This window comes from Mustela nivalis (genome assembly GCF_964662115.1).
Source record: "Mustela nivalis genome assembly, chromosome: 7".
NCBI classification, from domain to species: domain Eukaryota; kingdom Metazoa; phylum Chordata; class Mammalia; order Carnivora; family Mustelidae; genus Mustela; species Mustela nivalis.
Window position 1 is genome coordinate 49980026 of NC_139026.1, and position 25973 is coordinate 50005998.

General features: G+C 42.1%; 1 protein-coding gene and 1 long non-coding RNA gene across 5 annotated transcripts in view; one reads left to right on the forward strand and one right to left on the reverse strand.

Annotated features, from left to right (window-relative positions):
* HMGA2 (high mobility group AT-hook 2) overlaps nucleotides 1–22387 on the reverse strand; it is a 142061-nt gene extending 119674 nt beyond the window's left edge. The window contains exons 1-5 of one of the 4 annotated variants that reach the window (XM_082738265.1): nucleotides 21080–22387; nucleotides 20696–20768; nucleotides 19406–19717; nucleotides 16735–16821; nucleotides 6172–6222 (exon numbers count right to left, since the gene is read on the reverse strand). In XM_082738265.1, coding sequence (XP_082594391.1) covers nucleotides 6172–6222; nucleotides 16735–16821; nucleotides 19406–19516 — 249 coding nt within the window. In that variant the 5' untranslated portion in view covers nucleotides 19517–19717; nucleotides 20696–20768; nucleotides 21080–22387. The other 3 variants (XM_082738264.1, XM_082738266.1, XM_082738263.1) reach the window with 3 other exon arrangements.
* On the forward strand, nucleotides 17813–25237 carry LOC309868421. The gene is made up of 2 exons (XR_014313690.1): nucleotides 17813–17968; nucleotides 24983–25237. It is a non-coding gene; the product is annotated as an uncharacterized lncRNA (long non-coding RNA).
* Nucleotides 25238–25973: the final 736 nt, after the last annotated feature.

Genomic DNA, 25973 nt, shown 5'->3' on the forward strand with positions numbered 1-25973 from the left:
AATTCCATAACACCTGACATTTTATTAGAGTGGAGTTGAGATAATGGTCTTAGGATTTGGCCGAGCTGATTATTTTGCGTAGCGAGATAGGACATTTATCGGAACTAATTCCTGTCTATAATTTGCCACTCAATCAAGTGTTCTATTATAGTCTGCTAAGACCACACAGTTTTCATGGAACTGTGGCAGACCCCGAGGTCCATGCTGTAAGGCCCTGAACAGTCAGGATCTGGTACAAGTTGGCCAGGCCAGACTGAGACGGATGACAAAACAGGGCAGGTTATCAACCTTTTCCTTAAAGACTTCGTTTAATAGGATAATTAAGGATAGCATTCCAACATTCAATCAAATAAAAAAAGATATTAATCTCGAATCAAAATATGAATGATCGAATCCAATTCTTGATTCATTTCTATTTATTCATTTTGCTATTTTGCTATTTAATCTTGCATTTTTAAAGTGTGATTTTTAGTAAATTCTGCAGTAAACTATTAAAAGAGAAAGTTTAATCACTTTTCTCCCACAGAGTTCTGTTAGGGTTTGCGAAGTACTCCATTTTTATGAGAAAATATGGCAAAGTGGATGGCTTCAGTAAACACGGCTTACCAAATTTAAACACATTATATGCATCGGAAGACTCATGTTTGAGTTACTGAGCATACAGCAGAGAACCACGTGCTTTCAGGGGAACATCTCCACTTTCAAATGCATGTTATTACGACAAGTTTCCCAGGGAAAATGGTTTCACCTCCCCACACTCCATTAGCAGTTCTTGATGTCATATCAAAGTCATTTCTTCCCCTCCGACTCCCATAAAAAGTTACACTTATCTGCAATATGCATTATTAGCTATTTCTTTCTAAACTTCAAAGTTATACTTCAGTTTAGACAAAGCAAGTGTTAAATTACAAATGGCTAAAAGTTAAAAAAGAAAAGGGAGGGGGGGACAAACATCTGGAGGGGAAAAGTCATGGAAATGAAAACCTAATGTTTGAACTTCAACATCAGATTCCCAGGTTCCTCAATGTACTAATGCTTGGGAGCTTTAGAAGAAATCCAAAGAGTTTCAATCAGTCTAGTTTGTAATAGGTTTTATGCTGATTTAATTTCCTGTACTTGATCTTCACATCATCACTTAAGTTTCTAGAGGTCTTCAGACTTGAAAAAACAAAAAGCCTTTGTTGCCTATCTAGAATCCTTACATGTCTGACCAACAGCTGAAATTACATCACTTTCCTGTGCATCACAAGCTCTGAAAAGAAAACTGCCTCCTCAAAAGAGATGGAATGAAAATGCATATTTTTAAACCAGTGCACTGCACACACCCCATTACCAAATAAAGAGAATGAGCAACCCCTCCCCCCACCAAAACAGCTGGGCTTCGTTAGTGACCAATCGTGGTTCAGCAAAGGCAGCTAGTCCTTGGTTCAATTTCAAGGTCAATCTCAGCATCTCCAGAGGGCTGGTGGATTGGTTGGTTTTTACCCCTTACAAACCATCAGTTCCTATTGGGAGTATACTCTCCTTCTGTCCTGTTTTCTTTCTCATAAAGATTTTCTGAAAACAAAACACCTACAAACACCTTTGTTCCCACTGATTTACTCTTTATTACTGTTCTTATCTCTTTTCCAGAAGCACTAGTTGCTTCCCTCAGCAACATCTGGATGAAGTCTTCCACCCTCCAGGTTCCCATCTTCTTGAGCCTTCACTCCATTGCCTAAAACTTTTTCCAAATATTTTCCATCACTAACTCTATTCTGGGATGAGCTCCCTTCCTAAGCTAAAACTAAGGAAGGCAAATATTAAATGCCTCGTCTCAACTGGCAAAAGGACTGAGTAATGAAACTCTATGGAGCCTCCAAGAAACCAGCACATCTCTGGACGTGCGTATTCTGACCCACAGGAGGAATCATGCTTTTCAAAGTGATGAACTACACATGACGCCAAACCTCGACCGTGAGAAGAGAGGCTTATAAGTGGCTACGTGCAATGCTCCCCTGAATGGAAAATAGACTTAAAATGAACTTTAGGATTATTTATAAGCAGTTCTTAAGCTTGATGATTCTCAACGGAGATCCATTAAAGACATAATGGTACCACCAAGGGTGTTTGGTTAGTTGATGCCTGACTGTCAACTTGCCCCTTGTGTGTGGCTACGGGTACTGTAAGTAAGTAGGGTGTAGGCTGACGGTGGTAACTACATGAAAATGTAGAGAGGAATGAATCGTTGTGTCTAACATTATTTGGGCATTCGCATGTGCTAAGCCTCTTATTAAGTCCTTTGCATGCGTGACCTTATTTAATCCCCACAACAACTCTATGTATGAGAAATGTATCTATCTAACAACTATGAAAAATGTACTGCTCTTGTCACCTTTTTAGAGAGAAGGAAACCCAATCTTTTAAAGGTCACATAATTGGCTCAAGACTCCACGGTTAGTCAAGTGATGGGGCACGATCTGCACCCAAGCCATCTGAATCCAGACCCTGAGCTCCCAGCTATGAGACCAGGAGGAAATGGAGGTCCCACTTCTCTCTCCTGCCTTTACATCTTGCCTCCTTCACACCAAAAATTTTTAAAAAGCAGAAGTCGGGGAGTCTGGGTGGCTCAGTGGGTTGAGCCTCTGCCTTTGGCTCAGGTTGTGATCTCGGGGTCCTGGGATCGAGTCCCGCATCGGGCTCTCTGCTCAGCGGGGAGCCTGCTTCCCCCCCTCTCTCTGCCTGCCTCTCTGCCTACTTGTAATCTCTCTCTGTCAAATAAATAAAATAAAAATCTTAAAAAAAAATAATAAAAAAATAAAAAGCAGAAGTCCAGACTAGTTCACTGAAAGAATAGATCCCAAAACTCTTTCAAACTCAGGAGGCTGGGGAGGGCACAAAAGAGAATAAAGGAAAGAACAGAAGTTAATCCCCACAACAACTCTATGTATGAGAAATGTATCTATGAGTTAATAAACTCACTGGATTGGCCAATGGTCCATCCCCTTGACGAAGCAAGACTGATGCAAGTTTCTGCCCTACATCTACATGTATACTTTTGGTTAGTCAACTCCTGAGGAGCCTACCATGTGCCAATTCCAGTCACAACAGATGAGAGGGTTCCATGACAGACTTTTTTTCCAGGCTTGTTAAATGACACTGTAAGAGTTATAGGACATCTTTTTAAAAGTGAAATAACTTAAAAACAAAACAAAACAGCTCAGAAGAATAAAGGGGTAGCAATTTGACTTTGAGGCCATGTACTTAGCAAATCTAGTCAGTTGAAAAATATATCTCTAATACAAGGAAATCAGTGAATGACACTGTTGGAAAGAATTGAACTCACTATAAAGTACAAGCCCATTTCCTATGGAAAATGCAGTAATTTATTTCTTTAGCACCAGCCTTCCAGCACAGAATGCCACTGAACTGAATGTCTGGCCTTGAGTGGCTGCAGACTCTACCCAACAGAATATACACAAGCGAAGAGGAAACACACCGTCTAGAAAAAATACACAATTTCCTTTTACTTCCTCTTCTAAGTAGAACAGCTCTTCTTTAGGGACCAAGTCAGGGGGCTGTGACAGTTCACTCACTATACAGTATTTTTCATTCTCACAGCCTGTAAAATTTAGAAATCACCACCGTCAATGGGGATGACCCAGTTATTCCCAGAAAGCAAGGGCCTCCCCGGTGGATGCCTCTCATGGGCTTCTTATCCAGCATGAAGATCAGATACCTGGAATCCATATCTCCAACGAGTAAGAATCCATTAAGGCGGGGCACCTGGGTAGCTCAGTGGGTTAAAGCCTCTGCCTTCGGCTCAGGTCATGATCTCAGGGTCCTGGGATCGAGCCCCGCAATTCTCAGCAGGGAGCCTGCTTGCTCCACTCTCTCTGCCTGCCTCTCTGCCTACTTGTGATCTCTGTCTGTCAAATAAATAAAATCTTAAAAAAAAAAAAAAATCCATTAAGAAAAAAAAAAAAAAACACATAGGTCCTTGGCTGAAACACTGGCTGTGTAAAGATGAATGATGGGAAGAAAAGCCATAAAAATAGGTGGGTGTGAAAAACCTAAACTTAATAGAAACAGAGAGTAGAATGGTGGTTGCCAAGAATGGAGTGTGGGGGAAGTGAGGAAGTGTTGGTCAAAGGACACAAATTTTCGGTTATCGAGCCTGGGGATCTAGCATTCTGATTATAGTTAACAACACTGTGTTATATGCTTGAAAGTTGTTAAGAGAGTAGATCTGAAATGGCCTCACCACACAAAAAAGGAAATGGTAATTATGTGACGTGACCTTAAACAAATGTTATGGCAGTAATCATTTTGCAATACATAAGTATCAGATCAATATTTCATATTCCTTCAGTCTACACAACGTTATATGTCAATGATCTCTCCGTGAAGCTGGGGGATGCAAGGGAGGCCACACTCTCGCGCCCCCTAACTTTCATTGTCTTGGCTTACAATTTATTTCATTTTAGCAACATTAACCTCGTGACTTCCAAGAACTTATCATTTTCTATAGAAAATATACTCTCATAAGTAAAAGTGAAAATAATTACTCTGAATCTTCCCAGGAAGGAGGCCTTAGGGACAGTGAGCAGAGGCTGCAGGGAGGCAGATTGAAGAATTTTCTAATTCCGAAAGTTCTGAGCTTTCTAAGAAGGAAGAGGCAGACTTAAGAGGTAGTGAGTTCCCTAACACTAAGGATCTCAAAGCAGTCCAGATGATTACCGCCTGGTGAGTAGATCTGGAGAGAATTCACATATTGACCAGAAGGTTGAATGAAATGCTCTTACTTTAAGGTTACATTGCAACGCTGAGATGTTTTTAATCTAAAGATCATCCCCGTTTCCTTGTGCTAAGAAATCTAATCCCAACACATGTTGAGCAGAGGAAAAAAAAAATACAAGATGAATAAATTAAATGAAAGGCAATACCACAGTATAAATAGAAAGTGATGTAGAACTCTAGAGGAGAAAGGAATGGCATTCCAACAGGAAAATATAATATAGCAGAGCAGCAAAGACACTTAAAAAAGATGAAGCCTGGGGCGCCTGGGTGGTTCAGTGGGTTAAGCCTCTGCCTTCCACTCCAGTCATGATCTCAGGGTCCTGGGATCGAGCCCCGCATCAGGCTCTCTGCTCTGAGGGGAGCCTGCTTCCCCCTCTTTCTCTTCCTGCCTCTCTGCCTACTTGTGATCTCTCTCTCTGTCAAATAAATAAATAAATAAATCTTTAAAAAAAAAAAAAAAAGAAAGAAAAAGAAAAAAAAGATGAAGCCTGCAGGATAAATCAGGGAAGAGAGAAAAGGAAAGCCAAAGGTCCCATTGCAGAGGATATGTCCTATTGAGGATGCCTTTATCTTTCTTGAGAAATGACTTTATTCATTTTTAAGGTTTTTCTCCTCTGTCAATGGGGCAAACAGATCAGAAGAACGTGGGTAGTGTGGCAGCAAAGGGAACAAGGTGGTAAAATGAGTGAAGCTCCTTGGTGAGCTCTGGATTTCTGGCCTCAAGGAGCTGCAGCATCAGTGTGCCTGTCGATCAAGAGCACCTGCCTAGAAGCCACAGTCATTCATGTCAGTCTGCAGGAATGACCACTAAGGGAAGCAACCATCTGAAACTAAAAACCTGGTTTCCTAAAAAACCCCTATAAGAAGAAAAAACACAAGCCACCTGGAAAATGAGATGTGTCCAAAGCAAAGCCATGAAGGAAACAACAAATAAAGAAAGAAAAAGAAAGAAAGAGAGAGAGAGAAAGAAAGGAAGGCAAGAAGGAAAACGTTACAAAGTTATCTCACACACATTTCATCTGAATTTTATCACCATTTCTAATCAACTTCCAAGGTTTCATAATAGCCTTTAACCTTAGTTACTCAACCCACGGAACAAGTCATCTCATTGTTACCCGGGTTTGAAGGAAGAGTGGAGACTCTTTTCATGTTGATAAGAGATAGAAAGAGGAGTCACTCCCAGGAAAGAAAAGCATTGTGAGTAAACTCCAATGGTAAAGGGCACGATAATTCGGTGCTTGCCTTAACCCTTTCAAAGACCATGGAACCAGAAGTCAGAAATACATGTAATTGATAAAAAACAAAAGTAATCTTCATTTAAAAAAAAGATAAACAGAAAATTTTCATTACCTTAAAAAAAAAACACACCAGAAAATATATCTGATTACTCACCCATTTTCTAGGTCTGCCTCTTGGCCGTTTTTCTCCAGTGCCTTCTGCTTTCTGCAAAATGAAAAAGGAAGTCATATTGTTTCCTACCTGACATTATTTATAAGTGCTGCACCAAGGGACACATTCCAAGTAAGACTGTTCTGGTTTGCGATGAGGTATGGAGATTGCTTTAACAACCCCGTTCTCCTTGAAGGCTCATCTTCTCGTCGGAGTAGCTCCTCCTTCCCCAGTGTTTCATGGTATGATGCACAGAGACGTCTACTCATCTCTCACCCTCAAACACTCCCCCGGAATGATTTCCTCTGAAATGCATGAAAACCCTTTAAATAAGCCATTTCGCTTTTATTTCTATCCACAATTTAAAAAAAAAATACTCCCACAGATCCATAATTGTATAAAAGAGTATTTTAGAAAAGTAATGGCTCTTAACTGATTTTCTTTCCATATCACAGCTAAAGTTACAAAAATTAAAACTGATTTGTTGCTTTATAACTTACAAAGCACTTCTACCTACATTGCTAATCCAAGTTCCAAAGTAAGGAAGAATACATAGGCTTCTGAGTCAAATAAAATGAAACATTTGCATTCTTCTACATAGTTAACTTTTTGGGGAGGCAGTTCCTTGCCAAAAAGTCAAGTGTCAATCAATTCATTGGAACAGAATGAGAGAGAGAGAGAGAGAAGTTGGCAAAATCATCCATGTGTGTCCCTGTGATGGAAACTAGGGGTGCCCCAAACCAGCAATTAATAAAAATGCAGATTATTACCATTAAGTCCCTACTCAACACAGACCTGACATGAATGTATTTCTAACTACCTTGAGAGTTTGTTTTATTGCTTCAGAGATTTTATCTGGTATTCCAGTTGTTTTTGCCTTTTGAATCAAATTTTAACATCATCTATAAAGTGATTTCCTTATGTTTACGACCCCTACTGCAATCCTTAAATACACCAAAACACACATACATACACACAACATACGTCTCCTATAAAAACGCATGATTATACTTTTCAGAAAAAAGAGAAGTTAGTACACACTCTTCTATAGAAGAATTACCCCAAGGCTATATAAACACAAAAATACAGGTAACCTGGGCCAGCGTAACTTGTTTGGCATCGTGCTTTTGTTACCTAAGTTCACAGTCGGAAGGTGCTTGCTACAGTGATACTAAAATTACCTGTTAAAACTGTCTGCACTGCCAAGTGAGATTCTCCTCTTTCTCTTTTCAATCTGCCTTATAAAAAGAGATGGAGATAGATGATAGATAGACAGACAGACAGACAGACACAAAATAAGCCACAAGATTCCTCACAAATAGCATCTCCCTCTCCTGGCATTACTACGCAACAGGCCGTAGGAATTAACCCAAGTTCTGTATGATTATGATACCATTAGTTCACATCTATTGAGCACATGTGTTATTTTCATCCTCAATCTTGACAACAGCCTTGTACAGTAGGTATTATCATTTAATTTTGCAGGTGAGCTACTAAGTTTTAGAGAACAGAGGAAGGTCACACACAAAGGCAGTACAAGGCACGCCTTTTTTCTGTAGAGACTGGCTTCCTCCCACTCCTAAGAGTACTACCTCCCCTTAGCGTATGTGTATTCACTACCATACGGGAGACATTTCAGTCAACTAAAGTTGGGGCTGACTCAGCTAATTTCCCTGAACAGAAGGAAACCTGGTGGCCTTTAGAAGCTCAGCCTAACGGTCAGGTTTGGGCGTCGTGGATCATTTGTCACTTGTGAACGGACTGCACAGAAGAATCGTTTATTGTCGGGGTTAGTGGCACTCGTCTTACTTTTAGTTGTAAGGGCATGAATTAAATTAAATGGAAGCCAGGAGTGCCCAGTGAATCACACCCTCTTTCTGAATGCTGTCATAGGGAGAGGGAGTGGTCTAAAGAGAAGCACAGACTCTACTTTGGAAAGCTTGGACTCAAATCCTGGCTCTGCCATTTTAGCTTTATGACTTTGGGCAGGTCTCTTGAGAACCTTAATTTGGTTTCATGTATGAAATGGAGATAATGCCTCCTGGGAGGGGCCAAGTGCCCACCATAAATGAGCTGCTTAATAAGTGCTCTCTCACCCCAACAAGATGGAACCCTTCAAGGTACAGTTTTCCTTCTAGTTAGTCCGATCTCCAAGAATTCAGTCAATGCTAATATTCCTTTACACCCATCTGTCACCTTTCCAACGAAGCTTTTAAGAAACCCTTGGGCTAGTACATAGTGAGTTCTAGGAGTACAAAATTCCCTAATACAGAAGCATTGTCTAATTTAATCCTTGGGATCAACTGTGAGATTGCAGTTTATCCAGCAGTAAATTACACAAACATGGAAGACAGAAATCCTTTTTAATGGGCACAGGGATGGTGGGTGGGGTTAAGAGGAGGCAGCTATTGACCTTCAAGGCTAAGGGGCCGCACCAAGCTTCCGTGGTTCAGTTGTTATGTTTCAGGGGCCACTAAGGGATCCGGGCATATCTAAAATCTGCTACAGAGAAGGTTGTTTTCTAAAAGGGTTTCGCTGCATTTCAAAGTCAGAGAAAGCAAATCTGTCCAAGAGAAAGCCCTGCAAATAAGAGGAGTTTAAAATGAGCATCTCATTGACAAAAGCCCATTCAAAAATAAAATTCGCACCATTAACTAAAGGGCAAAATATCACAATTATCACTTGGATTTGTTAAAAGCAAACTCGCTCCTTGGTCTCCAGGCCAGTGTTATATGTAAACTGAAACCCTGTTCGGAGTCTACATCTAGGAGAAACACATTAGCTGTGCTGTGTGGTGTCGCTCTGGGAGGTTTTCATTGTTCTTTAAACCCACATTATTTAATCATTCTGATCAAACTTCACAAAGGCTGCAAAACAAGTTAAGATTTTAGTTTGTAAACCAGCAGAGATCCAGGGTTTTTATATGGAGAAAAGCACTGACTTTAACTTTTTCCCCTGTGTTTAATGCTCTTCAGAATATTACTTTTCAATAGGAGAAAAACAAAACATTTCAGGGGCTCCTTTTGCTTTTAATACATCAACATATACGATGTTGTGGGAGTATATATTTGGTTTCCCTTCTCCAGAGTGGAATTTGGTTCTATACGACGAACCCATGTATAATTGAGACAGTAACTTGTTCTCAGTATTTAGAGTTTCTGGGGGTGGAGGGGTAAGGGGAGGGAAAAGAGGCTGTGAATTCTGCATTTGTAAAAACTGAAATTTCAGACTATGGCCACACGGTTTTACGATTTACCACATCATATCTTGTTAAAAGTGTTACTGATTCTTTGCTTATATTCATGTTTTGCCTTTAAAAAAAAGTTTAGGTTCAGAACTGTTATGTTTAATTGTATAATATGGTTAGAAGCAAGTTCATGAGGGTTGAGAAGAATGTTAAGTGGGAAATGTAATTTTTTCTCTTTCTAAGAAGTCTGGTACTTCAGGCTCTTACATGTACTCCACATATATACACACACATACACACACACACACACACACACAATTAATTGAAAAAGGAAATTCATCTAACAAATGCAACTCTTAAGCTTGGAAACAGTGCTTACATTAGCACCTGGTACATAAGGTGGCTCACACTCTTACTGAATGAAGAAGGAAGGAAAGAGAAACACTGGTGTTTGTATCACGTGTCTTATTTCCTTCTTCCCATCAGAATTCTACAGCTTGGCAGGAGCTTTAGCAAGCATTTTGTCTAGACCCCTTACTGAACAAATAAAAAAAAACTGGATGGGTTCTGATCTCCAAAGACATACAGCCCTGTGAGTTCTGGGGCCCAGAAGTCTGGGGGTATCAGCTGCAGGAGGCACCTATTTCGATTCCCTTTAAAAGCCTAGGAAAGAACTTCTCTCCAAAGGGTTTCTTGAAACCTAACTTCTGACATGCCTTTCAGGTTACTTGAGAGAACATAACCTACATTGTAGCAAATATTTTACAAAACATAGGACAGCGTATGGTAGTGGGAAGGTCCTAAGCTTTAGAGTGAGATTTGAATTCAAGGCCTTGGGCCACCATTTTCTAGCGTTGAACATGAGACATGAGTCATGGTTTATTTACATCCTGAAATCAGTTTTCTCATCTGTGAAATGAAGACCATAATACCTATGTCAGAGGATTGAGGAGTTAATATTTGCATAAAGTGACTGAGAAAAGCTCCCAGCACATGGTGGGTACTCAAGTGTAATTTCTTCTCTCCCTCCATATTTTAAAATGTTACCCTTAAAAAGAATACCTCCTTCAAATAAATAAATAAATTAGTTTAAAAAAAAATACCTCCCAATTCTTGAGTGATTTTTCTGAGCATTCTCTTACTTAAAATAGGACAGCAATTACGTACTCAGTGTCACAAAATGTGAGATCAAGCCAACTGCCCACGATCATAAGTAGTGAAGCTGAGACCCAGTGTGATTTCAAGGCAATAAAGGGTCTGTTCTTCTGGGAGATATTTCATAGAAAATAAAGGAGCCATAGGCAGATTCAAAAAAAAAAAAGAGAGACAAGAAAAACTTCTAGGATGAAAATCAAATGAGTCGTTAAAAATAAAACATTTCCGGGACGCCTGGGTGGCTCAGTTGGTTAAGCAGCTGCCTTCGGCTCAGGTCATGATCCCAGCGTCCTGGGATCGAGTCCCACATCGGGCTCCTTGCTCGGCAGGGAGCCTGCTTCTCCCTCTGCCTCTGCCTGCCTCTGTCTGCCTGCCTCTGTCTGCCTGTGCTCGCTGGCTCTCTCTCCCTCTGTCTCTGGCAAATAAATAAATAAAATCTTAAAAAAAAAAAAAAATAAAACATTTCCAGGTTTCCTATAAAGACATGGAGAATTGCTGAGATTGGAAACCAAAAGAATTATCCAATTCTGACTTCTTGGTCAAATTTAGATAGCTACTAATTTTTGTTACTTTAATGCTCTCATCACATTTTATATGTATTGTGATAATGCATGAAAACCTTAACTCCCTCACCCCCAAATCAATCAGTGCCTCAGCACACAGATGGGGGTAGCGGGGTGGGAAAGCTAGAAAAATATCTGGGCAGAGTACCTTAGTTTGTTTTCAGGTATCTTTACAGATATGTTTTTAAGATTAAGACCTGTAGACAACAGCGTCTGGAGCAAACTATTCAACGACTAGAAAGTCACATTTTATTTCTTTCAGCTGTCCTTTTAAACATACAAACAGTGCAAATCAATGCGCACTGGCATCAAAACCAACTGGAATCATCGATCAGGCTAAGCACTGGGTACTTCTCATTTTACTTGATTGATAATCCAGCTCTGTGGGGTTCTAAATGTTAAGAGCAACCATTTTCACTCTTTAAGAGAAGTTGCAAGTTTGCCATCACTCCATACAAGTAAATTCTATCATCCATTGTAGTTCATGCTAGTTTCACCCAAGGAAGCCCTTATTGTCAACCCTCATGTCATTATTTACACATGCCTGTCTTCACCTATACAAACATTAACTTAAAGCCAAGGCCAAAATGACAGGAAGAGCTATTTTCAAAGTTCAAGACTTTCCTCCTATCAACCATCGTGCTACCTTTTTTGTGATCAGAAGAATCAATAGCTATGATACAGGAGTTCACAGGGGTTACCTTCTGAGCAAAGTGCCCCCTTATATCACCCTGAAGAAAAGACAGTGACTGTATTATTCCTCTAGAAATCAATCAGTAGATGCCATTCAAAACTGTTCAGTGTCCTAAAACAACAGACAACAAAGCCCTAGCCTAAACTAGAATCACTTTTCAACCTGTTTTTCCTGAGTAGAACAAAAATTCATAACTGGAAGTTTTAGGATCTAGGATAGTGAAGTTCATTGTTCTACCCTTGTGCCAAGCTAAGTGGTTCCAAGGTGAGCTCTGAAAACCACAGAGGGTGAGCTGACAAGATAGGCTGGAATGGCTTAACAGACATAAAAATCTTTTCAGCCTCCATCTAATTGATACTCAAGAAAGAACTAAAACACGATTGAATGCCAGTCTGGTATGTTCTACCTCCTTAGCAGAGTGGTTAGTCTGGACTCTGAGATAAAAATAGGCCAGGGTTGTGGATCAGTCAAAGCAATGAGGAGCTCTGGATGGTGAGTTCAGAAGAGTGATAGCTTCCAGAAAATTAGAACTATGGGTTCCTTGAAGTAAAGTTACTTCATGAAAGAATCCAAATGTTTTTGAATTGCCCATATTTGGATCATAATCTGTGATGACTCAAAGGCTTTGCCAGGTAGAATTTACTGATGTATTAAGGTTTGGTCCTCCAAAGCAAATGAAGTGGAAATAAAAGAAAAAGAGTCAATTGCTTAGGTAAATCAGCATAAAATATCAAGATAATGGAGACAACACTTGGGTTTTATTTAATTCCACCCATCTGGATACATGTGTCTAACTCAGATAAGGCCCTGAATCCCAGTGGAAATTACCATTCAAACACACAGGTATCAAACAAAATACTACTACTCACACAGAAACCATAGGCTGGAACTGTATGACAATTTCCAATACCCATCCTTCCGTGACTTACCTAACAATGATGCCTTTGGTTACTCTCTTCAGTTGGGCCTATTAAATTCTTTAAAAAATCTCAACCTCACTCAACTTCCATGCTCTAACATTTCTCTGAAATAATGAATAAAGCCTACATTCTCTCATCATAAAATACCTGTGCTTGGTGTTAGTAATTATTTATGAAAAATCAACCACATTTCTAAGAATGCAGTTAGAAAAAAGCACAAATTTGCCTTTATAGGGTCCAATCAACACCAGATCTTTTTTGTACAAGCAAATGGAAGATACAGATCGAATGTTTACTTGAGCACATTACATACACTTTACCTAGATATTTTACTTCTGCACCTTGCTCTCTAGCTCTGGTTATTCAACCTCAAGTCAAAAGAACTTCAGGGGCGCCTGGGTGGCTCAGCTGGTTAAGCCTCTGCCTTGGGCTCAAGTCATGACCTCAGGGTCCTGGCATGGAACCCTGCTTCGGGCTCTCTGCTCAGCGGGAAGTCTGCTTCCCCCGCCCCAGTCTGCCTGCCTATCTGCCTACTTGTGATCTCTGCCTGTCAAATAAATAAATAAATAATCTTTAAAAAAAAAAAAAAGGAAGTTCAAACAAACCTATGACTCTATGAAGTAGTGTTGTCTCACACCTGAGATCTTTCCATATGCCATTTCCTTCTATTAAAATGTAATTCAGTCTCAGAAAAAAAAACATTTTTTGTCCTCAAAGTACCTGAATGAGAACTGCCTTGAGGCTTACAGAAGAACTTGACTTTGACCTTAAAAGCTGGAGAATGAGTGACAGCCCCTCCAGTATTCTCTCATGATTACAAAGCCACAGCAAAAACCCTAAACACAAAGGAGATTATATCTTTCTCTCCTCTAAAGAGGCAAAATGCAAAAATACAAAGTATTTCCATCCAGCACAAACATGAGGGAAACAAAACAAAACAAGAAATTGAGAGACAACTGGTCACAGGTATATCTCTAAACTAAAACATAAACTACAAGGACAAGACACACACCCCCCCCACACACACACGCCAACAAATTATTTATTCAGGAAAACATTAACTTCTGATTTCCTTTATTAAGATAGCAATATGAAGCTGGTTTCGGGACAAATTTTGAGCCCTCATTTTGGACTTCTCAGGAAAAACTAAAATTGCTACCTAATGGTCATCCATGGGAATCTGTCATGATGGAGTGTAAGTAGATTAAAGAATCATTACCTTGTCTTCCATAAGTTCCAAGCAGAACAAATTGTGCTTTTATAAATGTTTGTTTTATATATCACCCAAATCAATTTCATATTGAATAGGGCCTGAGATTTAAGTGCTTACTAATTGAGTAGTTGTCCACTTGGTCTTGCAACACTCAGTGTGCACTGTCAAGTTTCACATTACTAATTTTCCAACAAGCAGTTTTGTTTTCAAATGCCCCAAGGCCAGTGACTGAGTCCAAACACAAACTTTGTAAGTAAAGAAACCCCAGCAGCAAGAAATTTTAAACACCCAACATCATCAGGACTTCAGTGTATGCTGCATCTCTTCTAATTTTCGAGTTCTGTTCTCCTATATACTTACCAGTTTTGTTTTGTATTTTTTCATTTTGATGGATCTCAGTTTGCACAAGAATACCCAATTTATTAATCACAGGAGACTTCCCACATCTACTCTGGTCACTCTAGCAGGGTATGATTATCTTACATGTTATGAACAATAGAACTTTTCCTGAAAAAGATTGCTTCTCAAAATCCTAACACACACACGTTTTGTCAGAATACAATATGTGTTTGATAAACAAATTTATGTTTGATAACCATGTTTACATAGGGTAGTAGCAAACTCAATAAACACCAATTTGAAAGTGAAAATACCTTAAGTTACACATGCCATGAACAATTCATCAATGTCATTCATTCTTTTGCAAAGTATTATCTTCTCCAAATGAAGCGTAATTTATAAAACTGAAGAAATACAACAGTGTTATGGACAAATATATTTGCTCATTTTTATTGGAAGGGACTTTTAGAACAGAGGTGTATGAAATAATTTTTTCTGGATGAATGGAAGATATCAGGGAAAGATTACTATGGGAAAAAGAAAATCTATTTCTGTTTTGGAAGTTGTAATAATGTATACATACACATGAAGAATTACCAGAAAGATGAGCGGCCCAGTAGAATCCTCTGTAAAGGCCTATTACTAAAACAACTAAAAATAAATCAAACCTTACTTGGGAGGAGATCAACTTTTTTGTTATTTTGCTTTAGGTAGTAAATTAGACACAAGTCTCAGCTTCCCTTGTGTCAATAAAGATTTTGTTAGTCAGTGGTAAACTTTTCAAAATGAAGAGAAGATAATGGAAACATCTCTTTAATCATTCAAAAAAAAATGTAATATACTGAAATGTGAAACATGAGATTCATTTTCCTTTTCTTTGCCTAAAATTTTAAATCAGTTTTTTATGACAAGGTATGCAGATTTCTTCCTGGGAGATGCTATAATGATGCATTTTTCAGAGCAATTACATCAGAGTTTCAATGTTTGTTAGCTACCTACTAAGATATTCTTTTGCCATTTCATTAGAGTAAAATTAAGTTAGGCAAATCCCACACTTATGCAACATTTAAAAACTCCTTTGTTAAATTAGCCCCTTTCGGTTAATCGCATAAACCAGGTAAAAATATAACAAATAGGAAATACTCATATTAGAAATATGAGACAATATACTGTCAGTTCTAAATGACAAGGTAAATTAGAGTCACTTCAAAGTTTATGGATTAAATGTGAGTCATAATTAAATCTTCACTCTGTGAAGCAGTTATAATTAAATACAGTAGGAATCTGCTCCTTCCCTTCAGCTCTGTTCAAGATTATTAAAATAAAACAGACAAGAATTCATAGTTACTCCCTAAACCACTTTATATGTATCACTGGTTGCTCTAGCAGTTTAAAACACTGAAAACTATCACATCTAACATGGCTAGTGCCCACAGTCACAGAGAAAACCACACCAAACATTAGTCCCCAAAGATGATCTTATGGCCCTTTTTAACAAATACTGTACATGAGGTACTCAAATCCACTAAAAAAGAGTATAGAAAAATGTACTTCTGAATTTTGAGCCTTTGTTTTCAACTAATATACAACCCTACAAATAAAATACAGACACTTTTTCTGATTCCTTTATAAAGCTAAAAAAAAAAGTGAGTTTTATATTCACCTTCGCTTCTTTGTACATGCATTGACCATGAGATATTTCCTCTTTGCTAGCTCAAATACAACCAACATGAAGTTACATGAAACTGCAATTTACAATTTATAAATAAAAACTCTGGAGCTTATACTTGACTGGGCTCTAGCCTGCCCCAAAATACACAATAAATGAATCAATTACTTGTTTAAAAAAACTTCTCATTGTCCCATTTAGAGCACTGCTGTACCACCTGATGGATGGAGGCATTTTGAGAGATTATGATATACTACATTGCAAGTTTATTGTAAACAAACAGCATACTTTATCACCACATTTAAATCTGTAAAATTCATGAAAATTTTTTTCCAGTATCCCATAATTGGATTTACTTCTAATTATCATTTGGCAAAATACTTAACCTTATAGAAGGATTTGTTTTTGCAGTAATCATGTAAATAAGCAGAAAGTAAATCAATCTTTATTATTTTTGAAGGAAATTGCAAACACCAACAAGCAAATCCTACAGTTCTGACTTATTTTTAACTCTTTCACAAAGGGTGCAGATCTTAATTGTGTCTTTCTCCACTCCCCCTCCTCACCCTCCCAGCCCCGGTTTTGAGTTTCAAATTATTTGGTGATTGTTTATTTAAGAACAACACTGGAAGCATCTTCATAAAGTTTTTAGGTTAAGCAGTTATGCTTCGAAATCTGATTTTGCTTAGAAATAGTAAGGGTAGGAAATGAGTTTTGGGTTACCCAGTTGGGACAAACCCTTAAGTCTGGATCTAGAATGGGGAAATTACAGGGAAGTTCCTGTGGTCATGGAGAAAGTTGGGGGACTTAACTTGAGAAATCTCACCTTTTGAGCTGCTTTGGAGGGACTCTTGTTTTTGCTGCCTTTGGGTCTTCCCCTGGGTCTCTTAGGAGAGGGCTCACCGGTTGGCTCCTAAGTATAGGGGGGAAAAAATGCTGTTGTGGAAGAATGTCTGAAAGAAATTGACCCTGACTCTATAGTTAGTTTCTGCATGTGCTGCTCAAAAAGACTGTTGCAACACATTCAGTAGGAACATAAATGGAATGATGATGGTACTGAGTTTACAGAAAGGGAAAATAACTATACTTTCAATCCAAGGGTTCAAAAAGGAAATTCTATTTTGCATATGAAACTTAGGTTCTGTTTCAGCACTAAAAAGGTAACAAAGACTGACAAGGCTGCATGTTCTAGAAAGAAAGTCACACAAGTTTAAGGTGTAAAATCTGAATGGTTATGTATTTGGCAACTTATAAATACTTCACAGGAATACTACTAACCATTGTACCAGCATTTCCAACAAAAGAAAGATGAAGCTAACATCATAAATGTTTCAACAATCTTCCCTATAGAAAAGATGGTTTTTGGTCATCTCTGTATATCCTCATTGTAGGTCAGTTATGACTCAACACATTGAGAGAAGTACTGGAGCAATTACCCAAGATCGTCAACTCAAAATAACTCCGTTCCCCCTAAAATTTCCAAATAATTATGGTAAATCTGTTGTGGGAGGTTTTGCTTGAATTATCTAGATAATTGCTTCAGTTCTCCACTTCCTTTTGGAGTTGGAGGCATGGTCTTGAGCCTAAATTTAAATGTTTTTTGATAAAAATAAACATTTTCCTCCAAAACTTGCTTTTGAGAAAACTCTTAGGGAGGGAGGAGACCGGAGAGAACTAAAAGAGGGAAAGAATGAGGGAGAATGGAAGTGTCTGGGAAGGAGAAATTGAAACTATCAATAGGGTTAGCAAAACTTTAAAGGGTTCCTATGCCAAGTAGTAAATGCTCTAGTGGTTAAGAGAATGCGATGATTAATATTCCAGATCCTAAATATTTATGCAGTGAATCATCAATTTACAGTTCATTCAGATTCGGTGATTAAATGAGACCAATTAACTTGAAACGCATGAAAGTCTTCAATGAAAATCCGCATCCTATTTGGAGAATCTGGGGAAGGTTCCCTGCAAGCTTCTATGGGACCACTAGAGCCAGTGGGCACATCCGGAGCAAACACACCGGAGACGCATTTTTCTTTCTTTGTGAACTCTGCCTTAACTCCAAGGTAAAACCTCCAATCACCTCCCGATCCCACCGCAATTTCTTTGGGATACTTTTTTGGAGGTGGGGGACAAATCGAGCTAGAGAGAGCTGGGTGGCGGGTGGGAAACAAGAGCGGGGGCGGGGGGAAGGGCAGAGACTTCCTGGGAGGTGTAAAACAGGATCCTAACGCGGTTTAAAGTGTCGCCTGGGCAGAGCGGGAAAACTCAGGGGCCTCTAGATTGGCTTGTTTCCTTTGATGATTTCAAAAAAGGTACAACCCTTTCAGTTTTTCTAAAACTGATTTCCCCCCACCTTGCTCTCGGACAGCTTTTGGGACTCAAGGATTATTTTCTAATCGGCCTATTTGCGGTGAAGGCAGCGCTTTAGGGCTAAGGAAGGCAGGAGAAGTTTTAAAGCCCGCGGAAGCGGAGTTTAAATGTTCTCAATAGACATGTCCAGCTCCAGCCCTGGCCGCCAAGTCTTGGAAATTGCCGCGAACAAAACCCCCCGCTCTGGGCGCTGCGCGCAGCTCTGCAAGCGCCTGCTGCACGCTTAATTGGTTGCATCCGCAGACAAAACCCTCCACTCCGCGGGGTCCCGGGCGCCCCTCGATCGTCCCCTCCCAACCCCCAGCCGCTCGCCCAGAAGTACTTTTAAAGTCTACAGCTCGGAGCGCGGGGACCGGGGGCCTGGCGAGGAAGTGACCCAGCTACCGTGCACACTCTCGGACCCTACTTTCCACCGCGCCCTCGGCCAAACGGGTGAATTCCGTCCCGTGAGGACCCAGGCTCCTCCGAACTCCCTTTCCTGGGACACCTCCGCGGCGGCGGACAGCCGAGCGGCCGCAGCGCCGCATTTAAAGAGCCCTAAGGGGACCGGGCGGGCCCGCGAGTTCTTTGTCGGGAGGAAGCGAGTCTCGGGCCACCGAGAACGTGGGGAGGGCGCCAAGGGGGCGGCGGCGGCGCGCCAGTCCCCAGCCCGCGAGCAGCCCCGGTAGGCGGGAGACACAGCCTCCGGCCCCCCGGGCTTCAGCCCCTCCAACCCCGACCCGCCGGAGCACCCCTGCGCCCCCGCACCACCCCCCGCACCTCCTTCCCGCCGCGCAGTTGTATAAAGCGGCTCGGAAAGTGCCCACCGAGCCCTGGGTTGCCGGATCCCGGCCGCTTCGTCACGCGGAGACATCGCGCCACTCGGGGCCATCGCGCCACTCGGGGCCGTGCACAATAGCGAAACTCCGAGGACGCGCTACGCCCGACCCCACCTCCCCGTCCCGAGGAGCGCGGGCGCCCCGGGGCTCAGCCGCGCTCTCGCGCCGAAGACTCCGCAGCCCGCCCCCACGGCCGGCCGGCAGCGCGCCGCCGCCGCCACCGGACTCCCGCGCTCTGGTGGCCGCGCGTCGCGGGGCCCTGGCAGAGGGAGCGGAGGTGGGCTGCTGCCCCCACCCTGCCCGCGTACTGACTTGCTGCTGCTTCCTGGGTCGGCCGCGTCCTCTCTTCTGAGGCGCCGGGGCGGCAGGTTGTCCCTGGGCTGAAGTGGACGGCTGCCCGGCGCCTTCACCGCGTGCGCTCATCCTGCCTCCCGCCGCCGCCGCCGCTACCGCTGCCGCCGCCGCCGCTTCGCCGCCGCCGCCCCGAATGTGCCGGGCACCTTTCGGGAGATCGGGCGGTAGGGCTGGAGGATGAGGCAGGGTGGGCGAGGAGCTGGCGTGCTGCGAGGGCTGCTGCTGCTCAGGCTGCCGCCGCTGCCACCATCAACACCGGACGTCCAGCGGCTGCCAAAAAGAGAGAAGAGGGGAGGAGGAGGAGGAGAAGGAGGCGCTGCTGGTGGCGGCGGCCGCGGTGGGTGGGTGCCGGAGGTGGAGGTGGAGGTAGCTAGAGGAGGAGGAGAGCGAAGGAAATGGAAAAGAGGGTTTGAAGCTGGGAGGCTCCCCTCTCGGTTTGGGATCAGGAGTTGCGGTCACCGGTAGCACTTCGGAAGCGGCTTGGAAATGGAAGAGACTTGGAGTGGATTGTGTCCCTTGAAATGTTAGGCGGGGAAAGAATTCCTCCTCCTCTTCCCCCCCGCTCCGCGCTCGCAGAGCAAGAAAGAGAAAGAGAGAGAAAACAAATCGCGCCTTGGGCAGTCAGAAAGCAGAAGGAGGATGGGGAGATTCTGCCGGGTTCGGGTCGGGCACAGGGCGCAGGCAAAAGGACGGAGCAGTGGGTGGCACCGCGCCTCCTCGGGTGGCGGGAGCAGGCGGCAGCGGCACCGGAGAGTCGGAGGGGGACGGGCCGCTCGCTCCTGCGTCCTGCACCAAGCGCGCTCTTCCCGGGCTGGAAGTTTTCTGAGTTCCTGCCCCAGGATTCAAGTGGGAAGAGTGTGTGTGTGCTTGGGGAGGGGGCGGCGGGGTTGGAGGGGGGGGAGTGCCCACCTCTAATCGTGGGCGGATAAATGGGAGGGGGCTGCGCAGGAGGAAAAGTATGAGGAGGAGGGAGGCCAGGCGGACCGCCGAGCCAAGGCGCCTGGCCGCGGGCCAGAGGCAGCGTTCGAAATACAACTGCCTCGGCGGCGGCGGCGCCCGGGTGCCACCCGAAGCTCCGCTCACGTGCTCCCGCCCGGCGGCGGGGTTAAAGGGACAGGCCGGGGATCCCGGGACGGCTCGCTGCCGGCCTCGTCCCGCCTGCCGCCCGAGGTCGCCGCTGGGCGGTTGTCCTAGTAAGGCGCGGGAATGCGACCGCCCCAGAGCCGCGTTTAGGGGCTTGGCTTTTACCTGCACCTCCACGACGCGGAGCCAACACTCAGCAGGAAGCGTCTAGCTGCACGCGCGGCAGAGTTCTGGTTCCCTGTGAGTGGGAAGGAACCGAGGAAGAGCCGGAACCGGCCCCCGGCAGCCTTGCTTTGCCTGGGAATACCCTCATCACAGACTGCACGACCCCGAAGCGCGCGCACACACAGGCACGCAGGCACTCAGCTCCACATATGCACACTCGTACAGGCACACACATGCACGCACATTCGCGGACACATGCACACGTGCAAACAACGTGCACACATGCACACGGAGCGCGCCGTCCTCTTCATTGAGTTTCCCCCCCTCCGGGAAAGACTAGAGGCGAAGCAAAATCTCCCCCACCTCGGGGCTGGTGCGACTTACCGGTGTTCCTACGCAGAGCAGAAGGGTTGCCCCACGCGGGAACCCCGTAGCTTCCTTAACACTAAAACTGCGCCAACTGTCCAACTCTCCCTGCAACTTACCCTGATTTAACCTTTTCCCTAGGAACTCCCTTTCTGCCAAGTCCTAATTTTATTGCCTGGGCTGTTTCTGAGTTATGTGAACACTGTAATGACCACAGTCCGTTTTAAAAAGGTGGAGTACATTTAAAAATGTACCTCTTTTCATCCTTGAATAACAAAAAACTCCGAAAAATTAGGTTCAGATTTTCACACATCACGCCCCAAATTATTTTGGACCGATTCCAAAATAAAAACTTTCACCCGAGGGGGAAAAATTTTTTTTTTCTTCCCCAAAATACAGACCACCGTGGAATAAAAACGCCTACTTTACAGTCCTAAGGAGGGAGTTAGGCACAGCCAGGTTCCGCTGTGCCTGTGGAGGAGGCGCGTGTTAATGTCTGCTTCGGCGCGGCGGCGCTGATTGGTCCGCGTTGCCATTTTAAATCCATTTTCAGCCGCCCTTTGCAGAGCTGGGACACTTAGCTGCACGTTTAGTGTCCTGCAGAAACCCGGGGTTTCTCCTGGGTCTGGGAACGCTTAGCTGTGATGCAGAGGGAGAGCCTCCTTCCCTCCGGATGGAGCCCAGCGGTTGCCTGCGGAGGGAGGGGGCTAACAGGAACCAAAGGTTTTCTGCCGGGGCTTGGCTGAAAGATGGTATCTTCATCAAAGGGATTGAAATTTCACGTACTAAGGATTGCAGTGACATTTCCTAACTGCCAAGTTTGCACATTTCTAATGTGATTGCATTCGCACTGTGGTGTGCTCATTTGACTTACACATACAAAAAGGGCTTCAGGTTTGTTTTTGTTTGCTTGCTTTTGCAAGAACTAGAGATAAAATTCTGAGGATGAATGTAGGAGAAATCACCGAGGATTTCAGCCAGCCAGTTTTATCCCGGGTTCCTTGTCTCCTCCGATATTGCTTTCATATGCACAGAGGCTGGCAAGAAGAGGATTCCAAAATTTGATTTTTGCATTAATCCTTGACTCCAAGAAAAGCACCAAAAAATTGGGGGTGGGAGAAGGTCTGGCCACTCGTTTTCAGCCCACCGTCACTTTGCTATCAGATTATTTGACTCCTTTGGAACTTATAGCAAGGATATAAAACAAATATTGCATCAAATTTTACTTAAACCAGTTTTATGCATTTTAATTCCCAGACTATATTTAGTTTTTTCAGGTTTTTGTTTATTTTCTGTTAAGAGAGACATTAAAATTTGTTTTCATCCCTGAAGTTACTTGAGACTTTAAAAAATGGTGTCATATTCTTTTTATTAAGTTAAATGGTTATATTTTAAAGAATGGATATGTTTTTCTACATCCACATTTGTGGTGTCCCCCGCCCCTCCAGTTTAAGTTGCTCAATTGTTTACTTCTCCTTCTTTATCTCACCGTATTTTACCCAACCATTCAGGGTTAAACTCTTATTTCTAATTTGAAACCTTCCCAAGATGGTTTCTGTCCCCGTGAAACTATTTCTTTTCTTCTACACCTACTATCAAACTGAACAATTAGCACGTTGGTTGCATATGTTAACAAGGTTTCTAATTATCTGTGATACATGATTTAGTGTTTGGATCAGGTCAGCTCATTAATGGGTAGTAAAATCAATTCAGTGGACCCACCAAGATACTTAAAAAAAAAGAGAACAATAGATAATATCACAGGAAAAAGTTCTGCTTTAGTTACATAGTACATGCATGTAGAAGTTGTATTCAGATTCTTTTTCCCACCACTTTAATATTTTGGTAATTGATATTTATCTTAAAGTTCAGGGTCTCTTGGCACTGTCTTATCACATCTTAGCCAGTGTATTTCCTATTTTTGTGATATATGTAATACGGATGGCACCATAGATCCATAAAGATGCAGTGAAGTCTCTTTCTTACCGTGGGTTGCAATGTTACCTGTTTAAATGCCACTAACTTCAACAGTTATGAGAGCTGGATTCCTTTACAACTCCACTAAGCCAGCTCTGCCATCTTTGGTAAATCATTTCCCCCCTCTTGTAGCTCAGTGTCCTCACTGCTAAAATGAAAAGTCAATATAATCTCTGAGGGTTCTTCCAGTTTTAACAGACTTCACAACGTGTGATACCTTGTTCTCTAACTGGGTTTTGTTTATATGTAAATGATATGAAGATTCTATAGAGAGAGGGTAGTATTTCTAACACCTCTCTTTAGCACCAGTTACGTGTAAATAGTGTTCAGTTCATAAAACATTTTTGGTATTTACTAATTTATTGCTATGACAAAGTTACTCTGAATAAGCTACTATTTTATAAGTGTATCCCAGGATGAGACAAGCAATATATGAATTAAAATATCTTAATGATTCTTTTGACGAAAGGAAGATGCATCTGTGATGAAAAGTTTGAAGTTCGCACATGGCACTTTATCACATTATATTGATACTTTAATACAGCCACAAATTAAGGAATAATTTAAAAATTTTCTCAGATTATAACAGATTGACTTAATCATGGATGTATTCCATATGTAATTAAACAGATTTATTATAACCAGATATTTTGAAAGTCAATCTATTGGGGGAGGGGTCACAGAAAAAACATTAAAAATTATAATATTTAGTGAACAGAATGCATAGTATACACACACATATACATATATATGTATAGTATATGGAAGCTCGGTCTATAATACAAGGTAAACATATATTTCTGAAAAATATTTCCAGTGTTTTGATGTAGACTCATTTGCTCTGCTTAAACTCACAATTTTAGGGATTGTGTCTTTTTTAAGATTTTATTTATTTATTTGAGAGAGAGAGAATGAGAGAGAGAGAGCATGAGAAGGGGCAGGGTCAGAGGGAGAAGCAGACTCTGCTGAGCAGGGACCTGATGATGGATTCAGTCCTGGGACTCCAGAATCATGACCTGAGCAGAAGGCTGTCGCTTAACCAACTAAGCCTCCACCCAGGCACCGGAGATTGTGTCTTTTAAAATAAGCTTAGTGTTTAACGAAATGTAGCAAAAAGAACCTCTAAGACTTTCCCTACATTATCACCAAAATAGGATATAGCTGCATAGTTAACATTTTGTTGGGGGGGTGGAGGGTGGGGAGGTGGACAGCTTTCTAGTCCCATAGAACAAGGATCACCAAACAAAATGAATTTGTCTACATATTCATTCAGTCACTCAACAAACATATATTAAGTTGGTTTTGCACGAATCTCACCCATTGTCCTCTCGGGAAGGTCATTCATGTGGAACTGGAGAAAATCTCTTTTGAAACAGCTAGGTGCTCATTTAAAGTCTATTTACTATTATGTTAAGCTTTTCACTTACCCTTACACTTACCCTTACCTTATTTGTTTTCCTTTATCCCATCCATCGTTCATTCAACAAATATTAAGTACCTAATATGTGCTAGGATTCACAGAACACTGTTTTTGACAAAAGTCAAGGAAGCAGAAGTGGAATAGTTTTATTTCCATCTTTCATCTATTGACATTATACTGTCATCTCCAAATAATCTTTGTCGAGATATACTATCAAGGAACTTTGGACAGCAGAAGGAATATGGACTTTTAAATCAGATTTAGGTATAGAAGGTGTGGACTGCAGAATGTTAAAAAGGACCCCCGGTGTATACACTGTCATAATCTATGATGGAATACTCCTATGATAAGGTAATATTCCGTGGTACAGTTCACCTTAAGATAAAGAAATTACCCAGGTGAGCCTTACTTAAACATATGCATGCTTTTAAAGCAGAGCCCTATCACTAATTGATTTTAGGAGAGGAAGTTAGAGATTTGGGGCTTGAGAAGTATTTGACTCGCCATTGTTGGTTTGAACACAGAGACAACACGTGGCAAGGAATGTAGCTGAGGGCAGCAAGGAAACAGGCACCTCTCCAGCAGAACCACAAGGAACTGAATTGTGCCAAAGAGAACAAGCTTGAAGTAGGATCTTCCCCAGAGCCTCCTGATGAGAACTCAGCTAGACCAACACCTTGATTTCAGCCTGGTGATATTCTCAGCAGAGAACTCAGTCATGTTATGTCTGACTTCTGACCTACAAAACTGTAACCTAATAAAGGGGTATTTTAATGGCATTTAAAGTCATTAAGTCTGTGCAACAATAGAGAACTGGTAAAAAGGAGGATCTGGTCACATAAACTTCCCCTCGTTTTTCTATCTCATGTACTACTTCCAAAACACAATTACTCATATAGCTTGCCTGGAGATGTCCCAAGTGGTCCTACCGCACCGACCAAGCCACCTGCTAAGTCTCTTTGGGCTTATAGTGAAGCAATCGCCAGCAGGGAAACACATCATCTTGCATTGTTTTCCATCCTTCTCTCTTCTCTCTCTCTCTCCCCCTCTGCCTTTCTCCCTTTCTCTTTTTTATTCTCCTCTTTCTCTATCTCAGTACCTTAGAATTCTTAAACCCATCATACTGTAGAGACATGGGGAAAGGTTACATATTTAGATAATTCCGGGCCTCCCCCCCCCCACCCCTGCCTCAAAATCACCCCAAACTGAGGTAAAATAGATCAGAGAGGAGAGATCCCTGCTGAGCCTTGCCCCAGTTGCAGATTTATGAATCAAGTAAATATTGTTTCTGTTCTTAAGCCATAATTTTGGGGGTGGTTTGTTATGTAACAATAGAAACTGTCCCATCCTGTTTTCCCTAAATCTAGTCTCTTTTTATTTACCTCATCCCAATGAATAATCTTAAAGAAGTGATTTGCTTAGCTGGAAATCAGTCTTACCCAGGAATCACTCTAAATCCTTTCTCTTTCCACTTCAAGTGATCGCCAAGTCCCTCCAGTTCTGCCTTCTAAAGAT